The following is a 23519-nucleotide window of genomic DNA, read 5'->3' as shown; positions in this document are numbered from 1 at the left end:
ACCCTCGCTCGCCGCTCGAACCCTGGCCATTTCCAGCGGCTCCTCTCGGAGAGGAACCCTTGGGGGGCTGCACGGGACGCGCCCAGGCTCGGAAGACAGAGCACGGAGCGGAGGGGCGCGCCAGCAGGGACCCCGGCCCCGGTGAGCACGCGGACACACAGTGGGCGCGCCGGTAAGAGCCCCAGAGCCGGGGTCTAAGAGGGAAGGGGGGACGCCGAGGGGTCGCCGTCTCAGAGCCCCAGGGCAGGGGGCGGAGCCCGCACCCAGACCCGGCGGGCTGCCCCAGCCTCTTCGCCCGAACCCCGCCGGTTGGGCTCAGCACCCGCCCCCCAACGCAGCCCAGCCCAGCCCAGCCCAGCCCGGACCTTCTCCCAGGACCCCAGCCGCTCACCTAGCTGCCTCAGGAACCGTGCCGCCGTCGCCGCTGCTCAGATCTCCCTCTTTTACGCCCGCGTCTCGCGAGACGTACGCCTGCGCTCTCGCGAGACCTGGGCGGGGCAAGCCGTAAACCTCCGGGTCCGCGCACCAACGGGTCCTGGGGTCTTCGTGTTCGTCCCCATAACCACCCACCCGCAGGAGACCCCGCTCGGAGAGGACTGGGAACCAAAGGCCAGCCCGTGGGACTATCTTGGTGGCCCCGGCCTCCACGGGTCAGGCTTCCACTGGGCGGCTGCCTCGCTCCGTATTGTGGGGGACAGCACCGGCCAACGGTGGCCTCGCAGGGCCAAACTTTCCTGCCCGCTGGACTAGTCCGCAGATTTTGCCACTACAGTATTTGCCTGAATGAATGCCTTTTCTACTTTCCCCTGGCCCTCTAAAACAACGCGAAAAACCGGGCTACTAAGCTACCCTCCCAGCGCCCTGTGAGCTGTCGGGGCGCCATGCCGTCGTCTGGGTCCCAGTTCTCCAGGGCGCAACGGCAGAGCGGGGCGAAGTCAGCCCACAGCCAGCAGGTCCCTCCGGGAACCACAGCAACCTGCGTCCACTAACGGGTCTCACCGGCCCCTCCTCCCCCCCCCGCCCCCTGCTAAGCGCCCGAGGGTCTGCACCGAATTCCCTTCTTCCAGAGAATAAAACACAAGTTTGTGTGGCCGGAAAGAAACGGGATGGGGAGGTGCAAGGAGGACAGGAGGCTCTCTGGGCTACATTAGCGGACTGCGAGCGCAAATAAAACAAAATTTAAAGAGTCGGGCCTGCAGCCTACTTCAGTGATCTGGACTACCCTAGGACCCTATGGAGATTCCTGGGTATCTATTCCTTCCCCAAGCGATCCTTCGGATTTGTGAACTAAAACTGCTACCTGCCGTATCAGTAAATAAAAGACGTTCCGGTCACCAGCCACTACAGCCACCCCCGAGGGTGAGCCCAGGGAACTCGGGATGGAAACAGCATGCCCGCCGTCAGACCGCAGCCACCACCCGCCTCCCCAACGGCACCCCGAGGAAACTCAGGAATTGAAAACATAGGACGCTTGCCCCAGAGAGCTGAGGCGCACACCAAAGGAATGATTGCAGTGAGCCCCGACTCTGGCATCTTCCCAAACGTAGAAAAGCACTAAATTCCTTAACTTGAGATGTCTTGCTTTTCTTTTGTTAACAGTGATCATTTGATGTTCCAACTACCTGGTGTTTGCTGCTAAAACTCCTATAGATCCTGGCTCCCCCCCCTTGCCTCTTTGGAGCAATCTCTCAGTTATCTGAGATGCTGTGTCTGGGCTTAAGTCCTGTTTTGTCCACCAAATAAAACATAACTCTCAACTTTTAGGTGGTGCGGGTTTTTTTCGGTATACACATTTAATCATCATTACAATCAATAAACTCTTCTTAAAAGATGAGCACACCTCTAGGAAATGGTTTTGAAGAAATTAATTTTTCAAAAGATGAACTTAAAAACATGGAAATAATACGGCCTATATTGTTTTGTAAAGTTGCATCGATTTCCTGGAAGAGTAAAAGGAAATAAACGAACACACCACTTCTCTGCTTGCTTTGGCATTTACCTTTAAGTCTTTGGAGGCTGGAGTATTACAGCAACAATTCCAGTGAAAAAACAACGCACACCCACCCCATGCATAACTCACACCAAATGTCTTCCCTAATTGTTCTGAGAACTCTCACTGCTTGAAGAATGGATGTATTTCCAGATCATTCGCCAGAGAGATGGACACAAATCCCCAGACTGAAAGTTCAGATTTTTTCTACATTACACGGTAAACCCAAAATAACACCTGGAAACCTGTGGGTTGTTTCGGAGCAAGGGTGGAAGCCTGTTTCTCTGTAACACACTAACGTGGGTATGAAGAGAAAGTTACATAAAGGTGTCCGTGTGTATGTTTCTCTGCCTCCGAGTGTTTTTATCCTTCCCTCAGTCTGCCTTTTCATCCTTCAATCTTTGCCTATCTCTTCCTCTTCACGAATCATGTTACAGACTTTTTTATCATATGTCTTGGACACTGAATATAGTTTTGTCATATCTTTTGGGCTTAAAAAAAGGTCCCCCATTTGTCCTGCCCGCTGCATCCCAGATCAAGATCGGATCTCCCCAGCCACACTTCAGGAAAGGGCTCAAGCTACATTTGCAGTGAAAAAGAGCCAGAAACAGCAGAAGAAACTCTCTTTCCTTCACAGACCCTCCCCCTTCCCTCTTCGGTACTGTGTGGCCAAGAGGTACACCTCTGATGATTCTTTCCTGCTGGCTTCAGGCTTTACAGCCCTTGTTTTCTGGAATTCCTCTGTCAGTCTCTTCTGTAACCGACGGCTTTGACTTCCAGCCCAGGTTTTACACAGCAATGTCCCCCCGGGGTGCAGGACTTCTGGAGCCATGTCCAGAAGAGACCAGCACAGGCTGACGAGCCTGTCGTGGTCGAGGCCCCGGATCCCTGTGGCGTTGGGTGCCATGTCACTCAGAATCACATCTGCTCTCCCAGCAGGAAGCAGTTCTCGGATCCTCCGGGAGGTTCTTGGGTCAGTCACATCCGCAGGGCACAGAAAAGTTGCTCCTTCCAGGGGGAATATGTGAAGGAGATCTACCCCAAGCACAAAGCCAACAGGAATACTGGGATCTAAGGAAGAAATGGTGAATGTGCTTACTTATTTACACCCTGAATCTTCCCACAAAAAATAAACGCAACAAAACAACAAAATAGAACTAAGGAGTCAGGACCGAGGAAAAGAGCTAACGTGCAAATATGTGGACACAAGCCGTCCCCCACTTTCTATACATCCTACAAAAACACGTGGCCGGGAGTGGTGGTCCTTCTACCTCTGAGGAAACTGAGGCCCAGAGAGGAAAAGTGACTGTCCCAGGGGACAGGCAGACCTGGGGCCACACCCTGGGCCTTGACACCATCTCTGATTTCATTTCACTCCCTGAGCCTGGCTCTCCATGAAAGGGCTTTTATCTCTGAGTGGTCTTTTTGACAAACTGAAACAGAAAATAACACACCAGTATACAAAGTGCCTCTGGATTGAAGCAACAAAACCATTCTGCAGTTTAATCCAACTTCTTTCAATGTAGAAACTATCAGAAACAACCCAAGAGAGGGGGGAAACAGACAAATGCAAAATAAGGTAAAAAAATTGATACCCTGCCCATATTTGAGTGATGCCAGTGGTGAAATAAAAAGATGTCATTCTCTCACCTCACCTGAAACAAGATTTCCTGCGCGCAGGGCCGCTGCCCCCAGGCTCCACCTCCCTTCCCTTCCGGTTCCAAGCTCCCCTCTTCACAAGCCCTGGGGGCCCCTCCCTGCACCACCCCTACACGCCAGGCTCCCTACACGCCAGGGTAGATACAGGCTAGATACATGAAGGGAACAGACTCTTTTGTAGCTCAGTCAGTCGGCTTGGTAAAAAGCCTGCTCCACGGGTGAGGGGGCAGGGTGTTTTATCTCTATCTAAAGACTGGAAGTCCGGGTATTCTGCAGGATACCTCATTTTTCAAAGGCAAAAGCTCTCCATTTTCAGCCCTGGCAAGTGGGACACCTCTTGCCCCATTTTATACACTCCTGGTGTTTCCCTGAATGTCCCACATACTACAGCCCCAGGAAGTGTCCTCTGAAGGCAAATGGCTTTGCTTCCATTTTTGCAACTTCGGGCGATAAAAGAACCCAAAGCATCTGATCCACACACTCTTTGCTTCTGCCACCTCTTCCTGCAAGTTAAACTTCGGCATTTTCCTGCTTCTACTGAACAGAAATTAGGGGGACAGGAACCACTAAAAGCAGTTGTTAGGAAGTCTGTGGATAGACTCAGTGGTAGGAAAAGGAACAGAAGTTTCTGACTCATTCATTCACTCAGCTGATAAATACTAAGCTCAAAAGAGATTTTTTTAACCGTTTTCAAGGTGTCTGGGAGAGATCTTTGTGAACTTCACATGTGTCATAATGCCGGTGCATGTGGCATCCTCAGACTTTACAGCAGGAGACACAAGGGGTAAGGATGGTTACCACAGCACTGCACACACTAGCAAAAGACCCAAAAGCCACCTTGGTGCCCAAGATGAGGAGACTGGCTAAACACCAACAGTACAACTGCTATCTGGAATACTATGCAGCTGTTTCAAAGGCTGGCATGGTTTTCTGCCTTCCACAGGTAGGTAGTTGATCTGTTAGTGAGAGAACACTTTTTTATATAGGCGATCTTAGTCAAAACCCCTAAATGGGGCTTCCCTGGTGGTGCAGTGGTTGAGAGTCCGCCTGCCGATGCAGGGGACACGGGTTCGTGCCCCGGTCCGGGAGGATCCCACGTGCCGCGGAGCGGCTGGGCCCGTGAACCGTGGCCGCTGAGCCTGCGCGTCCGGAGCCTGTGCTCCGCAACGGGAGAGGCCACAGCGGTGAGAGGCCCGCGTACCGCAAAAAAAAAAAAAAAAAAAAAAAAAAAAAAAAAAAAAAACCTAAATGTAAAAGAGATAAAAGCTAAGCCCCTCAAGTTGAGCCAAAGTGAGGAATCCAGAGCTACGGGGGCGCCCCTCGGGCAGCCCCAGGAGCACCTCCAGGACACCCAGGGCTTCAAGGACCAGGACACCCCTGAGGTTGACTCAGTTGTACTGTCATGGAAAGACACCAATATATCAGTCAGCCAAAAACAAAAAAAAACCAAAAAAACAACAATAGCTCTGTTGAAGCTCCAAATCAGCAACAAAGGTGCGGGATGTACACCAGTATATTAGTCTACACGCCACTGTAGTGTGATTTGAGGTGATTTCCATTTTCATTATCCCTTTCTACCCCGTGTCTCATTCTAACAATGTCAGTGCTGTATCATTCCTCCTAGACAGACACGCAGAAGCACCGCCTTCACGAGGCAGCTCAGCGGCTCTGCATCCCCGGGCAGAGGCAGAGGGCGGCGCCTGCGTCTAAAGCACGGTGGTCAGGAGGCCCCACCTGTGCCTGCAGCGTTGACGCTCTGCACAGCCACCTGACTCCAGGCGCCAGGAGCGGCGCCACAGTCTAACACCCGGAGGCCAGGCCGCAGAATGCGGTGCCTCTCGTTCACCTCCAGGAGCTTGAAGGCACTTCGACACCTGTAACTCTCCACCTTCGCAGCCTTCACAAACGGGTCCCTCAAATGCCGCATCAGCCACAGGTGCTCAGCGCCGGTCCGGCCCTTGAAGCAACTCCCACCGGTGTGGAACCTTTGACGCTGAAAGGAGGCCCACACCAGCTTCAAGAACCTGGTGAGGAAAAGGGAGCAAGCAGGTCAGCACCGCAAAGACCAGCAGGTCAGGAGCTTGCGGGGGCCCCAGGCTCAATCCGCACGTTTGCCGAGATAGGACAGTGCGGCCCAAGAGGGAGAGGTGACTTGACGAGGCCCCACAGCCGGAAAGAAGGTGTTAGGGGCTGAACCGTATCCCCCCGAAGTCTCTACGGTCAAGTCCCAATCCCAGCACCTCAAGAGGTGGCTGGTCTTTGAATGAGGTAATTAAGGTAAAATGAGGTCACATGGGTGGGCTCTAATCCCATATGACTGGGGTCCTTGCAAGAAGAAGTTAGGACACAGACACACACACACACACACACACAGCAAAAACCGCATTAAGACACAGGGAGAAGATGGCCATCTACAAGTCGAGATGTCCCAGGAACCAACCCTGCTGGCACCTTGATTTCAGATTTCCAGCCTCCAGACACTGAGCCAGAAAATTTCTGCTCTGTAAGTCGCCCATCCTGGGGTGCTTGTTTATGGCAGCCGATGCAAGCTCCTCCAGGAGGCCTCTCCCCTTCGTCCAAAGCTGTTTTTTTCCCTCCTGAAGTTTTCTTCAGGAAAACTCAAACGTTAATGGTAGTCACCTTGTTTGTGTCAACCAAAGGTTTCCCAAGACTGGTTAAAAATGCTGATAAAATTAATGAAAGTAACATTCCTTCCCAGCGGATAGAAATTGCCGCTGGGCTTTGAGAAACTCTGAGAAAACCCCGTGAGGACAGGTCCTTCCCTTGCTTAGTTCCATGGCTTTGGCGGCTAGTACAGGGTCTGACCGGCCTGTCACATTTCTTAAAAAATCTGAACTCACCCTGTGTGTGAACGAAGCGCAATTTCCAAGCCTCTTAGGGGAAGTGGGGTTGTTAACAGCTTACCGACTGCAAGCTAGCCACACCTCCCTTCATGTAAGTCTCAGAACAACCCGACAGAGGAAGCTCTGCGTCCTTTCTTCTGATGAAAAAGGCTGCCATTAGCCCCATGGCTAGCAGCCAAAAGTTCCTTCAGCATGAAAACATGGTGACAAGATTTGGAGACAATAATGTGAGAACTGCTGCCTTCAAAAGGCACAGGAGTCTCAAGGAAAGAGGACACAGGGTGGTCCTGGGCGCCAGAACTAATCCCACCGGTCAGCCGAGGCGTGGAGAGAAGAATTACACGCCCCGAGCACACCTGATCTGGGCAGCGGGCCTCCAGCCCCATCCCACCGCCTGGATTCGGACACGTGGGCCTCTCACCTCTGGCACGCCTGCGCAGCTCTACACAGCTTCACCTCCACCCGCGGCGGCCCCCCGCCCGCCCCTCCCTCCTAAAGCCCCCTCCAGCTCTCCGCCCGCCCGCCCCTCCCCGCGAGCCTTCGCCGACCGTCCGCTTCGGGCTGGCAGGTCTCCCCTAGTCACCTCGCCGGGGCTGACCCTCTCCGGGCCTGGAAGAGGTGGGCTCTGCGCCCCTTTTCGGACCGGAAACCTGGGGCAGGCCCCTCGCCACTCCGCCTCCCGCAGGCATGCACTAGGTGCTCCACAAATGCCGGCTGAGCGCCAGCCGCCGCGCCCACCGACCGCCGCGCTCACCTGCCCATGAACGCGGACCTCCTCCAGCGGCCGCCACCGGAAGTACCGGCCTCGCTTCCGGCCCTAGGCCACGCCCCCCGGAAGTGGCGCGCGGGTGGGAAAGGCGCGTGCAGAGCTCGGGAGCGGGTGAGTCCGGGAGCGTCGCCATGGGAGACGGGCCTGCGACCTGCCGGGGAGCGCCCGGTGGGCGGGAGTCCCAGCTTGGCGCTCGACTGTGCGTTGTTTTTAATCCCTAGTCGCGGGCCTCGGTGTACAGGCGACCCCGCTGTGAGGCCACCCGGCTGACACGGGGCGCTGCCCGACCCCTGACTTTAGGCGGGCTCTCTGGGGACCCGTCTGATGGCAGAACCAAGAGCTGTAGCCAGCTAGACTTCAACATGCAGTACACGCAGGTTTGGGTACTGGCTCCGGTGTTTGATTGTCAGCTCACAGAGTTGTTGGGTCTGTTAAAGGGGATAATTGGGGGGAAGTATATAATCAGTGCCTAATCACTGAGAGCTGACAGTTCTAGCAGCAGCAGCAGCAGCAGCAGCAGCAGCAGCAGCAGCAGCCCAGTTACCTTAGGAAGCCAGGGCTTTGGACGCGAACAGGTCGGGGACGTGACAAAGTCCGCAGATTAAAGGGAGGCTTCCCTGGTGGCGCAGTGGTTGAGAATCCGCCTGCCGATGCAGGGGACACGGGTTCGTGCCCCAGTCCGGGAAGATCCCATATGCCGTGGAGCGGCTGGGCCCGTGAGCCATGGCCGTTGAGCCTGCACATCCGGAGCCTGTGCTCCGCAACGGGAGAGGCCACAACAGTGAGAGGCCCGCATACCGCAAAAAAAAAAAAAAAAAAAAAAAAGGGAGGCTGGACCACAGAGACCCACCTCTCCTGCCTGACCTACCACCAGCACCAGGACCCAGGCCTAGGGCCCTTTTCTCAGACACCGACTTCCCAGGAGGATCGCTGGTCCTGAATCCTGCATCTCGTCCAGTGTGGGCCCCAGACTGGGGTGGGGATGGAGCGACAGCTAACTTGGTCCTGCTCTTCCAGCATTTCTCCAGCAGTGACCAGACATCACCCTCCGAGTCTTTCTCTGGACCACACAAACCCATTCGAGCAGGAGAGGCCCTTGGGTTCCAGCACCAGGTCCCAGAGCAGCAACAGTCGTGAGCAGAGTGTGCAAACCTGTCACAGGAGTGGGGACTAGCCAGGCCTCGCTGGGTGGACTCTCCACTGTCAGGAGCCATGCATGTCTCGGGAATCTGGGGGTCTGCTCTTGCAGAGAGGCAGAAACCAGACCACAGCAGGCCAAAAGAAGGCCGCATAATGAAAAGGCCAAGGCCAAAAGCCAGACCCAAGACCCGCTGGGTAAATTGCATGGTTCTCTTGGTGCCCGGTGGGCTCGGGGCCTGGACACAGCAGCAGGAACAGCCCTGTGCCAAGGAATGGGGAGGGGAAGGGATGGGCCATCATCTGACCTGCTGCATCAGCCCAGTAAGCGAAGGGCCTGGGCACTGATGCCCAAGGGTTCTGGGGGCCAGGCCTCTGACTACCCCAGAAAACCCGCTACATGTGGCAGAGCTGGGACGTTGCCTCTCCGCGCCTTGCAGAGCACATTTCCTGTCCACCCGGCCCCTGGCCACCGCAATACACACGCTTCCGTCCACACCCAGGTCAAGCTGACCCAACCCCTTGCCTTCCCTGCAGAACCCAAGGGCACCATGCGTGCCTCGAGGCTCTACACCTTGGTACTCGTGCTGCAGCCTCAGCGAGTCCTCCTGGGCATGAAGAAACGAGGCTTCGGGGCCGGCCGGTGGAACGGCTTCGGAGGCAAAGTTGAAGAAGGAGAGACCATCGAGGATGGAGCCAAGAGGTGAGGGGAGGGGCAGGCCTGACCGCAGAAGCAGCTTCCACAGGCAACAAGGATTCGGGCTGTAGACGAGCCAGGCTCCTGATTTGACCGCTTAGAGCCACATGACCTGGAGCCCAGACTGAATCCTTGAGCCTCGGTTTCTTCATCTGCAAAGTGGGGATAACAGTACCTACTTCTTAGGACTGTTGCGAAGATTAAGTGAGAAAATAAACATAAGGGACTGAGCAGGGCCTGGCACATGGTCCGTGCTCAGCACACATTAGCTGCTGCTCTGCAGTCGTGGTTTTTAGGACATTTGGGAAGCTGCTGTGCGGTGGCTTGCGTAGAAGAATCCTGGCTTCCTCTTTCTAACCAAGGGACTGGCCAGTCACTGGGCTCCTTCCTTTGTTCAGGGGAGCTGGTGACGAGCCTGTCCGGGAGCTTCCACACACAGTCTCAGTTCCTCCTTGACACACACCCACTTTTACACGGGAAGAACTGAAGCCCAGAGAGCTTGAGCAGTGAGCCCGAGATCACACAGGCCTCAGACCGCAGCCCCTTTGCCTTCCTGCCCCTCGCAGGCTTGTGTGGATAAATCCAACCTCCTGCGTCGGCCACTGGGCCCCACGCGGTCTGACCTCGCCCCCTCACTCCCATCCCTGCCCCCACCCCCCGGACACCCCAAGCTGTCGTCGCCCGCCCACTCTTCCTGGCTCCTCCTCTGGCTGACCCCTCCTCGGCCTTCACATCGGAGAAGGTGCCCCTCCCGCAGCTCTTCTCCACAGGCCTCTGGGTCTCCTCCAGAGAACCGCCACCTTTCTGATCACACCGCATCACCCCCTCTGTCCGTCATGAGGCCAGGGCTGAAGACCTTTCAGAAGTCAAGTTTGTATTGAAGTATAAAGTGCATGTAGGAAAATGCCAGTCTTCATCAGGGAATTTTTAAGAAATGGGTCCATCATTTAACCAGCACGTAGAGCAAGAAATGGGACTGGAGGGTGGACCCTGCCCCCAGGGGGGCAGCCTGCACCCTGACTTCTGTCACAGTTGATGGTTTGGCCCATTCAGAAATACCCTGTAGAAAGAGCCTCGCAGCCGTGGCGTCTTCCTGGTATGACGTGTGCACGTGGCAGTGGTCCATTCCGGTTTATGAACGCACTGCAGCCTGCTCATCCCGGGCGGGGGCTTCGGGGCCGCTTCCGGGTTGGAGTTGCAAGTGGTGTAGCTGTGGACGGTCCCATAGGGCCTTCCCGGTGGACGCTCCCCTCGCGAATTCGAGGTGTTCCGCCTTAGCACGTCCTGCCAAACAGCTGTGCTCATTTAAACTCCCGCCAGCCGCGTATGAGGTCCGCTTCCTCCAAGTCCTTAGTGACAGCTGGCATCCCTGTCCTTCTCATCTCAGCCATCCCGGCTGGGGTGGCGATACCCCGTGGAGGTTTTAATTTGTTTTTGCCCCAATGACCAATGAAACTGAACCACCTGCTCAGCGTCTGGGGGCCCCCGGCGTCCAGCGCGGTTCAGCCGAGCAGACGCCGTGCCGGGCCCTGCAGTCTGCCCTCCAGACCCTCGCTGGACGCCCAGAAGGCACTGCAGCGGTGGCCCCGTGACCCCCAAGCTCACTCCTCTGTGCCCACCTCACCACAGGTCACAGAAGCGTCCTGAAACCGACGACTTCCTGTTGCCGTTCAGCCTTGCTCGCTGCTTTATCATCGAGGTCTCAGCTACCCTCTGAGAGCCTCGGGATTCTTTGCCCTTTGGAGGCCTCGTCCAGCAGGTGGCGCTGTGGAGGGCGCTTCCTCCCAGGCCCCGCGCAGCTCCGTTTTGATACCCGGGCGTCCTTGAGGGCACACTCAGCCCCTGCAGGCAGCGTGCCCCGCTGGGGGACATCCTCTCCGCAGCCACGGGGCACTAATGGTCTCCATGCTCTGCCCGGGGGCCCTTCCTTAAGGCAGGGTTGGCCTTACCCTGAGACTGAGGCCAGAAGTGCAGCGTCCGGGGCCCACACGGCCCGCCTGATGTAGACCCGTCTGCCTGGGACTGTATGGCACCACGCTGGCGCCCGGGGCCTGTGGCTCGGCTCCGGGCAGCTCTGTCCAGGAGCCCCGTGCCCTCTCCCCAGGGTTCCAGCCTGGGTGTAGGATGGAGCCAAGTGTCAGGACCACCCCGACAAAGGACAGTTGAGCCCCTACAGGGGGGGTCGGGACGGGTGAATGCACGGGGCGCAGGCTGAGACCCACCACAGGGCCCCGGGACTCCGGCAGCAACTGGGCTTGGCCCACCTTGGGGATGCCTCAGCCGTCAGCCACAGGCCCCTAGGGCAGCCCTGGCCTCTTTCCGTGCACGTGTGTGGGGCTGCTCCTGAGGCCCCAGGCCCCGGCTGTGCTGCCCTGAGCAGCGAGGTCACGGCAGCCTTGCGGATGTCTGGCGTACTGCGCTTTGGGGTCCCAGGGTGAGCCCCACTTCAACAGCTGGCCTAACACGCTCCTCACTCACCAGCAGACGCACGTGGCCGTGTGAGACTGGTGGCCCTTCCTCTGTGCTGGACGTCCTCGGGGGGGAGCCATCTGAGCACCAGGGAAGACGCGTCCTTCCTCCTGGGGGGCTGCAGGGAGCTGCAGGCACCTGGGGACCCAGGTGCCTCACAGCCAGGCTTCAGCTCCGGGTTTGGCGCCCGCCCACCTTTCTGGCCAGCAGCCGCGGAGCAGCGGTGAGGACGCAGAGCGCCGCGGCAGAGGACTCTGGAAGGCCGCGCGGCTGGCGGGCCCCCGAGCTGCACCGCGGGCTCCGGGCCGCGGGGCCCCCACGCCCCCCGCCGTGTGGGGGACACGCCAGAGACGCAATCAGACACGTCAGCGAAACTGGATCAGTGTCCCCCCCGGCTGCCTGGTCATCCCGGCCCGAGACAAGCTCAGCTCTGCCTGCGAGGACACTACGGATATTTCATACACTGCCGTGGACTCGGGGAAGATGAGCCAAAATTAGTCAAAACATTAAATCAGTAGGTGACGTTTTTAAACAGGAGCTCGCCAGCCTGCTGCCGGAGGTAGGGGCGGGCCCTGCGGAAGGCTTCCGTTACATTTAACTGGGGAGTCATTTCCACCCCCGCAAGTGAAAACACACGTTCATTTTTTTAGGTCGTGTCTAATTTTAATTAACCATCTCAATGAATAAATTCCAGCTTCCAGAGCATCACTTGGGCTGCATCTGAACGGCAGCAAACGGGTGCAGTTCCTCTCAGGCCTCACGGGAAGGTTAGGGCAGATTCCAAGCTCACTAAGGCGTCCATTTAAATAAGACCGCTTAACCCAACACACGTGTTGAACAAACACTGGTTTCCCCGACTCCTCATTACAGGCACAGGAAGTAATTATGCATCGTGTTCCTAACATAACTCAGAGATCAAAGCTTAAAAAGACCTTTTTTCAACCTACCACTCTAAACAGTCAGGTATAATTAGAATGTTTTTACAGCAACAAAAGTAAATACAGGGCAGTGGGGAAGTGAGACTGTAGCAGGAGACACAGGTGCTGAGCTTCACGGGTGCAGGGCTTGTGGGCCCCCCCGAGTCCCGAGCACAGCAGAACATCCAGAAAGCACTTGCCAAGGATGCAACGAGACGCAGGATGACACGGCGGGGCGGGTTTCGTGACGAGCGAGGTGGGGCTTTTATCCTATGACACAGGACAGCCGAGAAGCTGGTTGAATCCCCTGACGTGTAGAACGTGGCTCTGCGGTGTTGTGTGAAAAGCACAGGTACAAGGTACGGGCGGTTCTTAAAAGGGAGGCACAAAGGAGAACGACCCAAAGGGGAAACCACAGTGGTAGCAAGGGTTCTTGCTGAGTGAGGAGTTCCCTGTGTGTTTGCTAGACTGTCTACAATGAATATGTAGCTTGGGGAAGCATTGTTAAATTTAGGGGGGGAGCCCCAGTTCTCCTCGTGAATCACCCGGCACCTGTGTACTCAGGTGGGGAGATGAGCCCCCTGACCCCTGCCTCCAAGCACAGGTGGCTGAGCTGGGGGAAGGGGTCCTGAGAAGCGGGGACACAAGTGAGACAGGCCCAAAGCTCATCCCCTACCGTCAAGTGCGGCTGAGGTGAGCTGGCTGAGGTGAGCTGGCTGTGGGGGGGGGGGGCTGTCTCCTTTGGTGAAACAGGAGTTAAAAGAGCCCCTTCTCTGGGGAAGAGACAGTAGAAACTTGCAGTCTGATCCTGAGCTCTGAGCAGGGACAGGACAGGGGAGAATTCTCTGGGCAGGAGGACTCTGGCTCAGGGCCGGGTTCGGGGAGCTGCAGCCTGCGGAGCTCCTTGCACACGTGACGGGCTCACGGAGAGCCGAGCAGGACAGGTGGGGTCTCCCGGCTCTAGCGCTGGCCTCCCGTAGGACCTCCGAGCAGCTGAGCTGGGCCAGGCCTGACCTGCCACGTGGTGCACCCAGGGCGCTCGATTCCGGAGGTCTGGCCGCCCCTAAACGGCGGTCCCCGAGCCCGAGCCCTTGGCCACGTGTACACACGCCGCTCCTCCACCCTCCCGGCACCGCTCTCAGGTTCTGCACGGGCACCTTGCTTTAACTGTCGCCTTACGTCCGGGTGCGTCCGTGTGCCTCTGTCCACAGGGAGCTGCAGGAAGAGAGCGGCCTGACCGTGGACGCGCTGCACAAGGTGGGCCAGATCGTGTTTGAGTTCGTGGGCGACCCCGAGCTGCTGGACATGCACATCTTCTGCGCGGACGGTGTCCACGGGACGCCGGCGGAGAGCGACGGTGAGTCTCGGGACCAGCGAGCGGCACGGCAGCCCTCCCCTCCCCTCCCCTCCCCACCCACCCCACCCCTCCCCACCCACCCCACCCAGGCGCAGGTGCCGAGACACACCAGCCCCGGGGCCTCCCTACTCAGTTCTCTAAGGTAAGGGATACAGTCACAAGGGTTAAAGGTGAAAGTACGTCGAGTTCCTCACACAGAGTAACTCAGTAATTCCTCACAAAAAGCCAGTTTAAAATCTGGATTGAACATTGCTGACTGTTCCTTTTCACCGACTTCAGAAATGCGCCCCCAGTGGTTCCCGCTGGACCAGATCCCCTTCGCTGACATGTGGCCCGATGACAGCTACTGGTTTCCCCTCCTGCTTCAGAAGAAGAAGTTCCACGGCTACTTCAAGTTCCAGAGTCACGACACCATCCTGGACTACGAGCTCCGCGAGGTGGACACCGTCTAGGACAGAGCTGAGCTTGTCCCTCGGGCCGCGAGAATCCCTGCCCAGCCGCACCGTGGCTCCGGGCTCCGAACACGGGCCGGGCCTCTGGTCTGTCGGGCGCATGATTGGATGGAAAGGAAAATAAACCTCTTTTACTTCATCGGGCCTCACGAAGTCCCGTCCTCGGGGAGTGGCCAGATGTGCCTGGCTGTGACCTGCACCACTGGACAGAGATGGGGGCAAGGGACACAGGCGCACGAGGGGAGGGGACGGCTTTGCGGACGTCCCGCGGGGGAGAACCGGTGTGGGAGGCCCGGCGCAGGTGTGTGCGGGCCCGCGCGGGATCCCGGGGGTGGGCTGGAGGCCGCGTCCTCCTCACCCCACCCCCCTTACGGGAAACCGAGGCGCGGTCAGGGCCCAGGGCTCCAACCCCCGTCTAATGTGCCATCACCTGGTCACCCTCCCTCCCCCAAGACGGGCTGACCTCGTCCCGGTTTCTGACCCCGGCGGGTGGGGGGTTGGGGGGTGTACCAACCACTCACACAGAAACTTCACAACTTGACCCAGCTTTTATAAACACGTTTAATGATCGTTGTTCACGTAAGTTCAGTGATAAAAATCTCGGAATGTAGCTCATTTGTAAACAATTCCAGTTAACTGGGTGTGATAGTCATTGATCCCTGCAGCCTTATAAAGTGCTTCATTCGTCACCAGACTCCGCGCGAAGAAAGAGGAAAGGCCTCAGGTACAGAACCGGCCTGGCCTCCGCAGCCCGAGCCCCGTGTCCCCACGGCAGCCTGCCTTGGCCACGTCCTCCCTCCCCACGCTGCGTCTTCGCCCGCTGGAGTCAGCGGGACGCAGGCTGGAGGCACGTGGCCTGAAGGCACACGCCCTGGGCCGGGCTAACGGGAGCGGCTGAAGGGCTCGCGTGGGAACACGGAACCGGAACACGGAACCGGAACACGGAACCGGAACACGGAACCGGACGTGCCCGCGCGGGGCTGTGACCAGGCTCTCCCGGGCGCGAGGAAAGCTCAGACGCAGGACGCAGAGGTGTGCAGGGCCCCCCTTGGAGCTGGCGCAGCCCCTCCTCCCCCTCCGCCAGCAAACACTGAGCAGAAAACCCTGCCCGCCGGGCCCGGGAACGCAGCGGCAGCCCGCGGGGAGGGCAGACGGGGAGCTTTGGGGAAAAGGTGCCTCTGTGCCCCCGGCTGCCACGCGAGGGGGACACGGTCACTCGGGCATCTTCCCGCTGACCCCTTTCCGGCACCTGGCGTGGGGGCAGCGGGTGGACCCGCAAGTGCCCTGCAGGTGAGCCTCTCAGGAAGGGTGAGGCCAGGCCTCCAACCAAGGACGCGCTCCTGGTTCCCACACGGGAGCCAGTCCCGCCGGGAGCGCTCTCTCCTGAAAGTGCATCTGATGTCTTTGGCGTCACAGCTCTCCCTGGCGACCCGTGTGGGGAGGGCAAGCCTCAGCCTCACCGGGAAGACGCTCCCCACCCTCCGTGCCGCTGCGCCGCCAGCCACCACGCGGCCAGGGCGTCTCCCCGGCTCTCCGCTGTCCCGCGGCCTCGTGTCCCTCACCAGCCACGGACAGAACTCGGGGGCGAGCAGCCACCGCCGCGGGGCCGGGACAGCAGAGGCCCGTGGTCACGCTCTGCGGCTCAAGCTCACGCAGCACCCGGGGACCGACCTGCAGGGCAGCACACAGCCACTCAAAGTGCTTGGGAACCCGTTGCTACACAGAGAGATCAAAACGCAGAAACAGCCCACAGAGGGACAAATGGCACCGACGGCCCCCGCTGGCCGGGCTCCGGCGGCACACCGCCCCCTCCTCGTCCTCCAGGGGACGGGCCAGCCCGGCGCGGGAAGGCACACGGCGGCTGCGGTGGGGCTCGAGCGGGGTGCGGTGCAGCTGGCCTCCCCGCACGCCTGTGGCTTCGCCGGCGCAGGCAGAATCCCCGTGTGGGCGAGCCCAGGCCCCGGCGGGCACACGCGCTTTGCCCTGGGCTGTGACGCGTGTCAGCTCACCAGGGGAGCCTGCCTGTCAGCCAGAGCCCCTGGGTCCCACGTGTGTGCCTCACACCGAGGGCAAAGCCCCAGAACCAGGCACGTGTTGCAGGAGGGCAGGGATCTCAAGGGACCCTCCGGTGCAGTCGACCTCCTCCAACGCCCTCCCAAGCCAGTGAGAACCGTGAAGGACGGGGGGGCACTGACACAACGGGTTCAGGGCCGGACACGCCCAGGCCCCGGGCGGACATCAGCCCACACGGCTCCAGACGGCTGCCCCCGGGAGCAGGCTCTGGGCCGGCAAGCGTGGCAGGGAGGCTGGAAGGAGCGTTCCCGCAGCCCCGAGGAAGCGAAGTCGGTGTAACAGAGGGTTACCAGAGCGACACAGATGCCCCGCAGAGCCCACTGCCCTGCCAGCCTCGATGCTCATGGTGTGGCCTCCCAAGGACAGACGGGCAGCCGCCTGCACCTGGACAGACGGCGGAAGCATCGGCTCACGAACCTCCAGATGCTTTGGTCCCCGCTTTGCCCTCTACACCTCAGACCGCCGGGCACACAACAGGGTCACAGTGTGAGCGTGCACACGTGTGTATGCTGTGGAGGGAGGGACAAAGACACCAGGGCCACCAGGGCTCACTCACAGTTTGGGCCCGAGGGCCCCCGCTCGCACGCTAGGGCTGTCTGAGGGCTGCAGCGGAAGGTCTCGCCGGCCAGTTCCGTGTCGGACACGGCCACCGCCGCCCGACAGCAGCACGCCGGCCGCGGGGACGGTCCTGCCCCCGTCTCCCCGCTCAGCTACTCCAGAACCCTCCAGACTGTTCTAGCACATAAGGCCCCAGCACACGCCCCCCTGCATGATCTGCTGTGTGCAAACCATCCCTGCTGCCTCGCCCTCTGTGGGTCCTGGGAGAAAACCATTCCAGGGACTCTCAACACTCTCGCCACCAGGCTGGCAGGCGACGGTGCGCGTCGGGAGGGCCGGGCAGGGTTGAGGGCAACCGGACAGACCCCGTGTGGCCGTGGCTTCCGCGGACGCCCAGCGGCCTAGCGCGTGTCCTCGGCCTTGCTCCCCGCGGGGGGAGGGGAGCCACGGCCACCGGGACCCGGCCCCACCCTGCCCGGGCATCAGCTCTTCCACAAGGGGCTGCAGCCCGACGCTGGGCCCTCGGGGTCAGGGCAGCCACCACGTGAAGGGAATTAAACGGGAACACACCATTTGGAAAGAAGTTTTAGTGAGGGCGCCGGAGCTGCCGCCCACGTCCTCCCGGCACTAGTGAGGAGACAGGCCGTCCTGTGGGGACCTCGGTGGGCTTGGGGCGCTGTGCGGTCCAGCGAAGAGGCACTGTAGCTTGGGCTGCAGGTCATTCCACACCTTGCTCATCTGGAGGAGGAGGAGGAGGAGGGGGCAGGGCAGGGTGAGGAGATGGCAGCTGCCTGTGGCCTGACGCACCAGCTCTCTCCTCCTAAAATGCCCACGGAGAGAGAACACGCCCGTGCAGCCACGCCAGCGCACGTGTCACCACCCCCAGAGCTCCCGGAGCGGGGGCGGGGGCCGGCCTTCCCACCCGCATCGCGGCCCAGCGCTCCAAAGACCCCCCACAGGCCAGCCCAGGTAAGGGCGGACCGGCAAGCAGAGGTCACGGTGGCCGGTGCCACCACCCCTGCGTGGGGACAGAAAGGCACAGGTCTGCTCGACGTAAGAAATGTCATCACTGGGCGCTCCCTCTGAAAGGTCTGCAGGTGCCGGCCTCCTGGGCGGCTCAGAGGCCAAGACAACGTCCACCAGAGGAGCACAGACGGGCAAAGCGAGAGCAGGGCGACCGCCAACAGCTCCCGGCCCGGGCGTCCGCGAGGAAGGAAGATGAGCAGCGAGGCCCGTGTCCGAGACCAGCACCGGGGCAGAGGGGCTCGCGTCCCAACAGGAAGCAGCGTGGCCCTGGGAACGTGCGGCTGGAGCGGAGTCTAGTCCCCGAGTTTCGAGACCGGGGCTCTCACTAGTCACCCACGGCAGAGAAATCCAGGATCGCGTCAGGAAATGTCCCCACCGGCCGCCCGGACCTGCCCATGAGGTCTCACCAGCGTACAGCCCTACCTCCCGCAGCGCTGCTGCTGCCTCGGCCACACCTGCAGTTCCCACACTGTGCCCGAGGGCCCCCTGGGCACCCCAGCGAACTCCAGGGGCACCACGGACTATGAGAAACGCTCAAGGGAAACTCAGCATTTGTCACAGGCTACGTGGACCACTGCGCTGACGCTGTCCGGAGCTACGAACCATTGAGAGGGTACTTTGGCCTCGGGTTGCTGTGAAAAGTCACGGAGGCACTAAGGGAAAGTCAAGGAACTTCTGTCTCAGGCAGGCAACACCTCTCACCCGTGCCCGACTCCCCGGCGCCCACTGAAAGCACAGACCCTTGAGTCCCGGGCCCAGCGGTTCTGAAGGCAGGTCTGAGAGGGCCCTGTGCGCTAACCCACACGCTGACCGGGCCCTCCAGGCGGCTCCAGCACTACTGGCTCCAGACCGCTCCGGCCCGGCCACCTCCCGCCCGGATGCACCATCTCGTGTCTTCTGCCCCAGAATCGGCACAGCCAGCCACCGCCCGGCACCTCCCTAACTACAGGTCTAAGCTCCCTCCACGCGCTGCCCACAAAAGCCTCCCGGCCCTCCGGGCAGGGTAGCCAGCTTCGCAGGCTGCACCCTGGGGCCCCGCGTGGGACCCGTCTCCTCCAGCTGGCCGACCCGTCGGGATCTCCCACTCCTTCGGTGTCAGGGACGGCTGTGGGGCAGGTGTGTGCCCAGCACGGCCACAGAACCTGGCACGGAACGACGCCCAGGCGGCCCATTTCCAGCAAATCCCCGAGCCGGTCTAGGAAGGCTGCAAGGGTAGTATTCTATGCCACTTTTCAGGTAGGGAAACTGGCGCAGAGGTTAAACAACCCAACGAAGGCCGTTAGGAGCTCAGAACACTGGGGCAGAGCTGGAAGGTGAGGCAGCTAGGATGTGAGGTTTAGAGAGTCTGAGCCTAGGCTACCTCCCCGCCCCCGCCTGCGTATCAAAGAGCTAGACGTGAGGTGCCGGAGCCCCCAGAGCCAAGAAGGAGCCGGGGATGGAGGATGTCAGGGAGCAGGAGGGTGTAGGCTACTATGAGGCCAGCAAACACAGAACCGGGCAGAGACTGTCTAAGTGTCTCTTCAGCCCTGGCCAGACACACACATCCCAGGCTGTACCTGGGGCCAGTGGGCAAAGAGCCAAAAACCAAGCTAGAGTTACATGGCTGACACAGGCTGTCACGGCAGTCCCTGCGCAGGGTCCCCGGACCATCAGGGCGCCTCTCAAGGGCTGAGCAGGGTCCTCAGAGAAATATCCCACCTGCGGTCCCCCTGCACCTCCTCGCGCTGACACCCACTGTCTGCTCTCATTCCTGGGGATCCCACGCGCTTTGCCTCTGACCTCTGTCTGGAACTCTTCCAGAAGCAAAGGAATTCTTCCTTTACGGTCCTGCTCTGCTCCCCCACCACCCCGCCCCCCGGGAGCCACAAGGACAACGTCAGGGTTTTCATCGGCTACAATGAGACGAGCGGATTTGGACGAGAACGGTTCTAAGTCCTAGGTCACCCGCTGCACTCATTTACTAAGTAACTCTTCAAGGTCAGCCGCAGGGCTGCCAGACCTGAAGGAAGGTCTGGGGCAGGAAGAAGGGCGCTGGCCCGGACGGGTGGGGGGCGAGGGGGACCCACCTCCTTGTGCCCTTGGATCTGGGAGCTGACGAAGGCCCCAAGGATGTGGGAGGTAAGGGGCAGGTAGACGTGGACCAGCTGTGTCTCCTGGTGCAGGCAGTACAGGGAAAAGTAGTTGCGCAGCTCCATCGTCTGGATCACGTTCTCCTGCTGCAGAGCAAAGAGCCCCTCGCAACTGGCCCAGCTCCGGCGGGAAGGAAGAGCACCAGGGCCCACGCTCCACCCACCCACCACCCAGCCCAGGGCCAGGCCCCTCCCCGTGCAACACGTCACGCTGGCTCCGCCCCCCCGTGCTTGGGCGGGGCGGCAGCGTCCCAGCGGCAGGCGTGGCCAGGTGCCCCGGCCCGCCCTCCACCCCCGCAGGCAGCCCGGCCGCCCGCCCACCTCCACGATGCGGGACTCCAGCTGCTCCACCGACTGGGGCTCGCGGCTCTGCGCGGCGGCGCTCATCATCTGCCTCTTCATCAGGCTGTACTTGTGCAGCGCCCGCTGGTGCTTGTGCAGCACGCCCTTCTCGTGCCGCTCACAGAGGTCCTGCGGGGAGGAGGTGGCACGTCAGCCCCGGAGGCGGGAGACACAGGCGGCACCCTGCTACACGCGGCCTCCACGCCTGGGGGCAAGGACGGCTTTTCCTGCCTAGAAACAGCTCACACGCACCGCACCCCGCTCACTCCACTCCAGCTGAGCCACCGGGGGCGAGCTGTGAGGGGGTCTCGGTGCAAATCGGCACAGCCAGGAACCCACGGGGAAATGAGCAGCGAGAGCGCGGACAGCCCTGGGCCTCACTCGTAACGCCGAGCAGCGTCCAGAAAGCCAGTGTCCCTCCGGCAGCAAGAGCCGTCTCCTAAAGGACGACGCGCTGGCATCTCCCTGGGGCCCTAAAGTAACCCCGGTCACAATTCCTGTGGGAATGCTAGCCACGGAGTCGCAGGGCTGCAAGCAGAGGCCACGGGCTGCTGTCCCACCCAACAGAGGAGCCTCTTCTAGAACCTTCCCCACCAGCGCCGGACCAGCTCCCCCTGAGCTCAGCACAAAGGATCCGCAGGGCTCTCACGATCCATCCCGCCCCCGATGGCTGGAAAGCCACCCCTGCCCCGAGCTGAGGCCTGACTTCCCAGAACCTCCACGCCCTAGAGGAGGCGGCTCCTGCGCTGGGCCAGCCCCTCGTGTTTATACAGAGCAACTCGCTCTCACACCGGGGAAGCCAGAGGCCTGCCCACAGCACCCCACAGGACGCACACCCCCTTCCCCCGGGGAGCCTGCAGGAGGCCCATCCACACCCCGCAGCCCCGGCTTCAGGCTTTTTCCATTTCCCCCAGAGCCGCACCCTTGAAAGGTCACAGCAGCCTTCTCAACAGCCCTGTCCCTGACCAGGCAGCAGCCGAGACTCACTTTATAGGACTGGAGCAAATCCAGGAAGAGGTTCAGTTTCTCCACCACGTCGTTCTCCTCCTGTTTGCCCTGGAAAACACGGGGCAGGTGGGCCAACGCCGACCGAGCACACAGGACCCAGAGCCAGGGACGCACACCCAGCGCAGGCCTGGGCCGGCTCGGCCCCAGAACCGCGGGCCAGCTGTGCAGGGGCCCCGTCCGCACGACAGCCTGCCGACGTGAGGCCGAAGCCTCGGAACCCGCAGGTGCACAGGAACGAGGGCCGGGTGCCCTGTGTCCACCTCGCGCCCCGCTTGCCTCCCTACCCGCCCAGCAGCCAGGCCGCCGGCAGACAGCGGAGCTGGGTTTAAACGGGGGAGCGAGTGGGACGCACGCACCGGGGACACGAGAAAGGAGAGAAGCGCGGCCTGCGAAGGGCCGAGGGGCGGGTCTGCAGCTGCGGGACTGAATCTGAAGACTCAGCCAAGCGGCATGAAGCGAGCCCTGCTGGCGCACTGCTGACGCGGGGACGCGGGCGGGGGAGGGGCGGGCCCCCGCACAAGCCTCTGCACCCAGGTTGACGCGGGGAGCCCCGCGGCGTCATGGGAGGGGGCTGTTCGCCGACTGGGTGTCCTGGTAACGACGGGGTGAAGCCCCGCTGCCGGAGTCACCCACCGCACCCGCGAGGCGCGTAGCCCAGCGCGCCCGCACGGAGGAGCCACGTCCACGCCGCATCCACACGGCCGCCGACAGGCACCGATGCTCGGAGCCGCCCCCAGGCAGGAGGAGTCGGAGCCACAGCCCTGGGCTGGGCCGCTCTGGGCTCAGAGCTGGCGCCTGGAGACCAGGGGGGCGGCATGAGGGAGAAGCGCCGTCTCTCCACCTCCTGCTCCACGAACGGCAAACACGGGCCTGCAGGCCACCACGTGTCCTCCCCCTGTCGCCACAGCACCCATCAGGCTAGCTCTGTGGTCCCAGCCGCGTGTGCTGGGGGCTCTCGCACCCTCACATCCCTCAGCCACCAACATGCGTCAAGTCCCTCTTCCAGGTGCCCCGAGCACCTCCTCCCAGGTGTTGGCTGAGCCCCTCTCCCAAGTGCAGCACCAGCTCCTCCGGGAAACCAAGCCCCTCCTACAGCCTCTAGAGCTCCAGCCACGGCAGAGAATGAAAAGTTCACCCCATAAACCACACATCAGACTTGGTGTGGGGACGGTGCAGGCAGAAGAAACGAAGAGAAGTCCAAGACCGACGGGGACACAGCGCTGGATGGGAGCCGGGGGCTTCCACCCAAGCTCCGGCACCAACTCGGGGGACCCTGGGCCCTCGGGCCCGATGAGCCCAGAGGTTCCCCAACCATCCAATCCCACACCCACAGTCAGGGTTCTAGCCAGTAAGGTGACAGGAAAAGAACAGGCATGTTGCAGGTTTTTTCAACTCAGAAAGGGGAATACCAGATGGCCACAGGTGCCCTGTCCCTCCTGACTGGGCAGGGGACACAGGAGAACAGAGGTTCCCCTCCGGGTGCATAGCAGGGGGGACTCCTGCGTGTGTCATTTGCTCCCAAGCTCCATTTCTGCTCTGATGCTGTGCGAGACCTTGAACCACCAGCGCGTGTGCCCTTACAGAAAGCACACGCCCTGGCGCCAAGGAAGAAACAGCCCCACTGTGAGTCTTACTTGTCTGGCTGGGACAGTTATCAGGTCTCCTAACAGGTCTGGGGAGAATAAAACCATGATACATAAAAACGGAATTTAGGGGCTTCCCTGGTGGCGCAGTGGTTGAGAGTCCAACTGCCGATGCGGGGGACGCGGGTTCGTGCCCCGGTCCGGGAAGATCCCACATGCCGCGGAGCGGCTGGGCCCGTGAGCCATGGCCGCTGGGCCTGCGCGTCCGGAGCCTGTGCTCCGCAACGGGAGGGGCCACAGCAGTGGGAGGTCCGCGTACCGCAAAAAAAAAAAAAAAAAAAAAACCACGGTATTTAGAACTAGCCCTCGGATATCTTCACTTGCACAGCAAGCATGAAGTGGAACCCTAGCTCTGACGGATGAAAGTCCTGACAGGCCATTTGATCCAGTTTCGTGTTAAAACTGTATTGATTTCTTTTCAACATAGAA

At 60.4% G+C, this 23519-nt stretch overlaps 4 protein-coding genes across 10 annotated transcripts in view; 1 reads left to right on the top strand and 3 right to left on the bottom strand.

Annotated features, from left to right (window-relative positions):
* Positions 1-698, bottom strand: part of MAD1L1 (mitotic arrest deficient 1 like 1) — a 318455-nt gene extending 317757 nt beyond the window's left edge. Inside the window, exon 1 of one of the 2 annotated variants that reach the window (XM_059038555.2) lies at positions 392-698. The gene's annotated coding sequence lies outside the window, so the exon portion shown is untranslated. The remainder of the gene's footprint in view (positions 1-391) is intronic. The other variant, XM_067012804.1, reaches the window with a different exon arrangement.
* Positions 699-1975: 1277 nt separating this feature from the next.
* MRM2 (mitochondrial rRNA methyltransferase 2) lies at positions 1976-7346 on the bottom strand. Its single transcript, XM_067012810.1, has 3 exons — positions 7268-7346; positions 5384-5673; positions 1976-3061 (listed from the first exon to the last, which is right to left on the bottom strand). The coding sequence occupies exons 1-3, from the start codon at positions 7273-7275 to the stop codon at positions 2622-2624; spliced, it is 738 nt and encodes a 245-aa protein (XP_066868911.1). The 5' UTR covers positions 7276-7346; the 3' UTR covers positions 1976-2621.
* On the top strand, positions 7284-14450 carry NUDT1 (nudix hydrolase 1). The gene is made up of 4 exons (XM_059038570.2): positions 7284-7393; positions 8957-9122; positions 13714-13859; positions 14139-14450. The coding sequence occupies exons 2-4, from the start codon at positions 8971-8973 to the stop codon at positions 14309-14311; spliced, it is 471 nt and encodes a 156-aa protein (XP_058894553.1). The 5' UTR covers positions 7284-7393; positions 8957-8970; the 3' UTR covers positions 14312-14450.
* A 406-nt stretch (positions 14451-14856) lies between these two features.
* Positions 14857-23519, bottom strand: part of SNX8 (sorting nexin 8) — a 39326-nt gene continuing 30663 nt past the window's right edge. For 3 of the 6 annotated variants that reach the window (XM_067012807.1, XM_067012809.1, XM_067012806.1), the window contains 4 exons: positions 21427-21495; positions 20419-20568; positions 20035-20181; positions 17515-17680 (listed from right to left, as the gene is read on the bottom strand). In XM_067012807.1, coding sequence (XP_066868908.1) covers positions 17570-17680; positions 20035-20181; positions 20419-20568; positions 21427-21495 — 477 coding nt within the window. In that variant the 3' untranslated portion in view covers positions 17515-17569. Of the gene's footprint in view, positions 17681-20034; positions 20185-20418; positions 20569-21426; positions 21496-23519 lie in introns of all 6 variants that reach the window. The other 3 variants (XM_067012808.1, XM_067012805.1, XM_059038583.2) reach the window with 2 other exon arrangements.

The sequence above is a fragment of the Kogia breviceps genome, chromosome 14 (assembly GCF_026419965.1).
Source record: "Kogia breviceps isolate mKogBre1 chromosome 14, mKogBre1 haplotype 1, whole genome shotgun sequence".
Classification (NCBI taxonomy): domain Eukaryota; kingdom Metazoa; phylum Chordata; class Mammalia; order Artiodactyla; family Physeteridae; genus Kogia; species Kogia breviceps.
This window is presented reverse-complemented; position numbering and strand designations above follow the sequence as displayed.

Coding starts and splice junctions, on each gene's coding strand:
- MRM2 (XM_067012810.1), bottom strand. Junction 3,062..5,383: donor CGTCAACGCTGCAGGCACAG/GTGGGGCCTCCT, acceptor TTTCTTCCTTAG/ATCCCAGTATTCCTGTTGGC.
- NUDT1 (XM_059038570.2), top strand. CDS start 8,971: ATGCGTGCCTCGAGGCTCTACACCTTGGTACTCGTGCTGCAGCCTCAG. Junction 9,123..13,713: donor ATCGAGGATGGAGCCAAGAG/GTGAGGGGAGGG, acceptor CTCTGTCCACAG/GGAGCTGCAGGAAGAGAGCG. Junction 13,860..14,138: donor GACGCCGGCGGAGAGCGACG/GTGAGTCTCGGG, acceptor CACCGACTTCAG/AAATGCGCCCCCAGTGGTTC.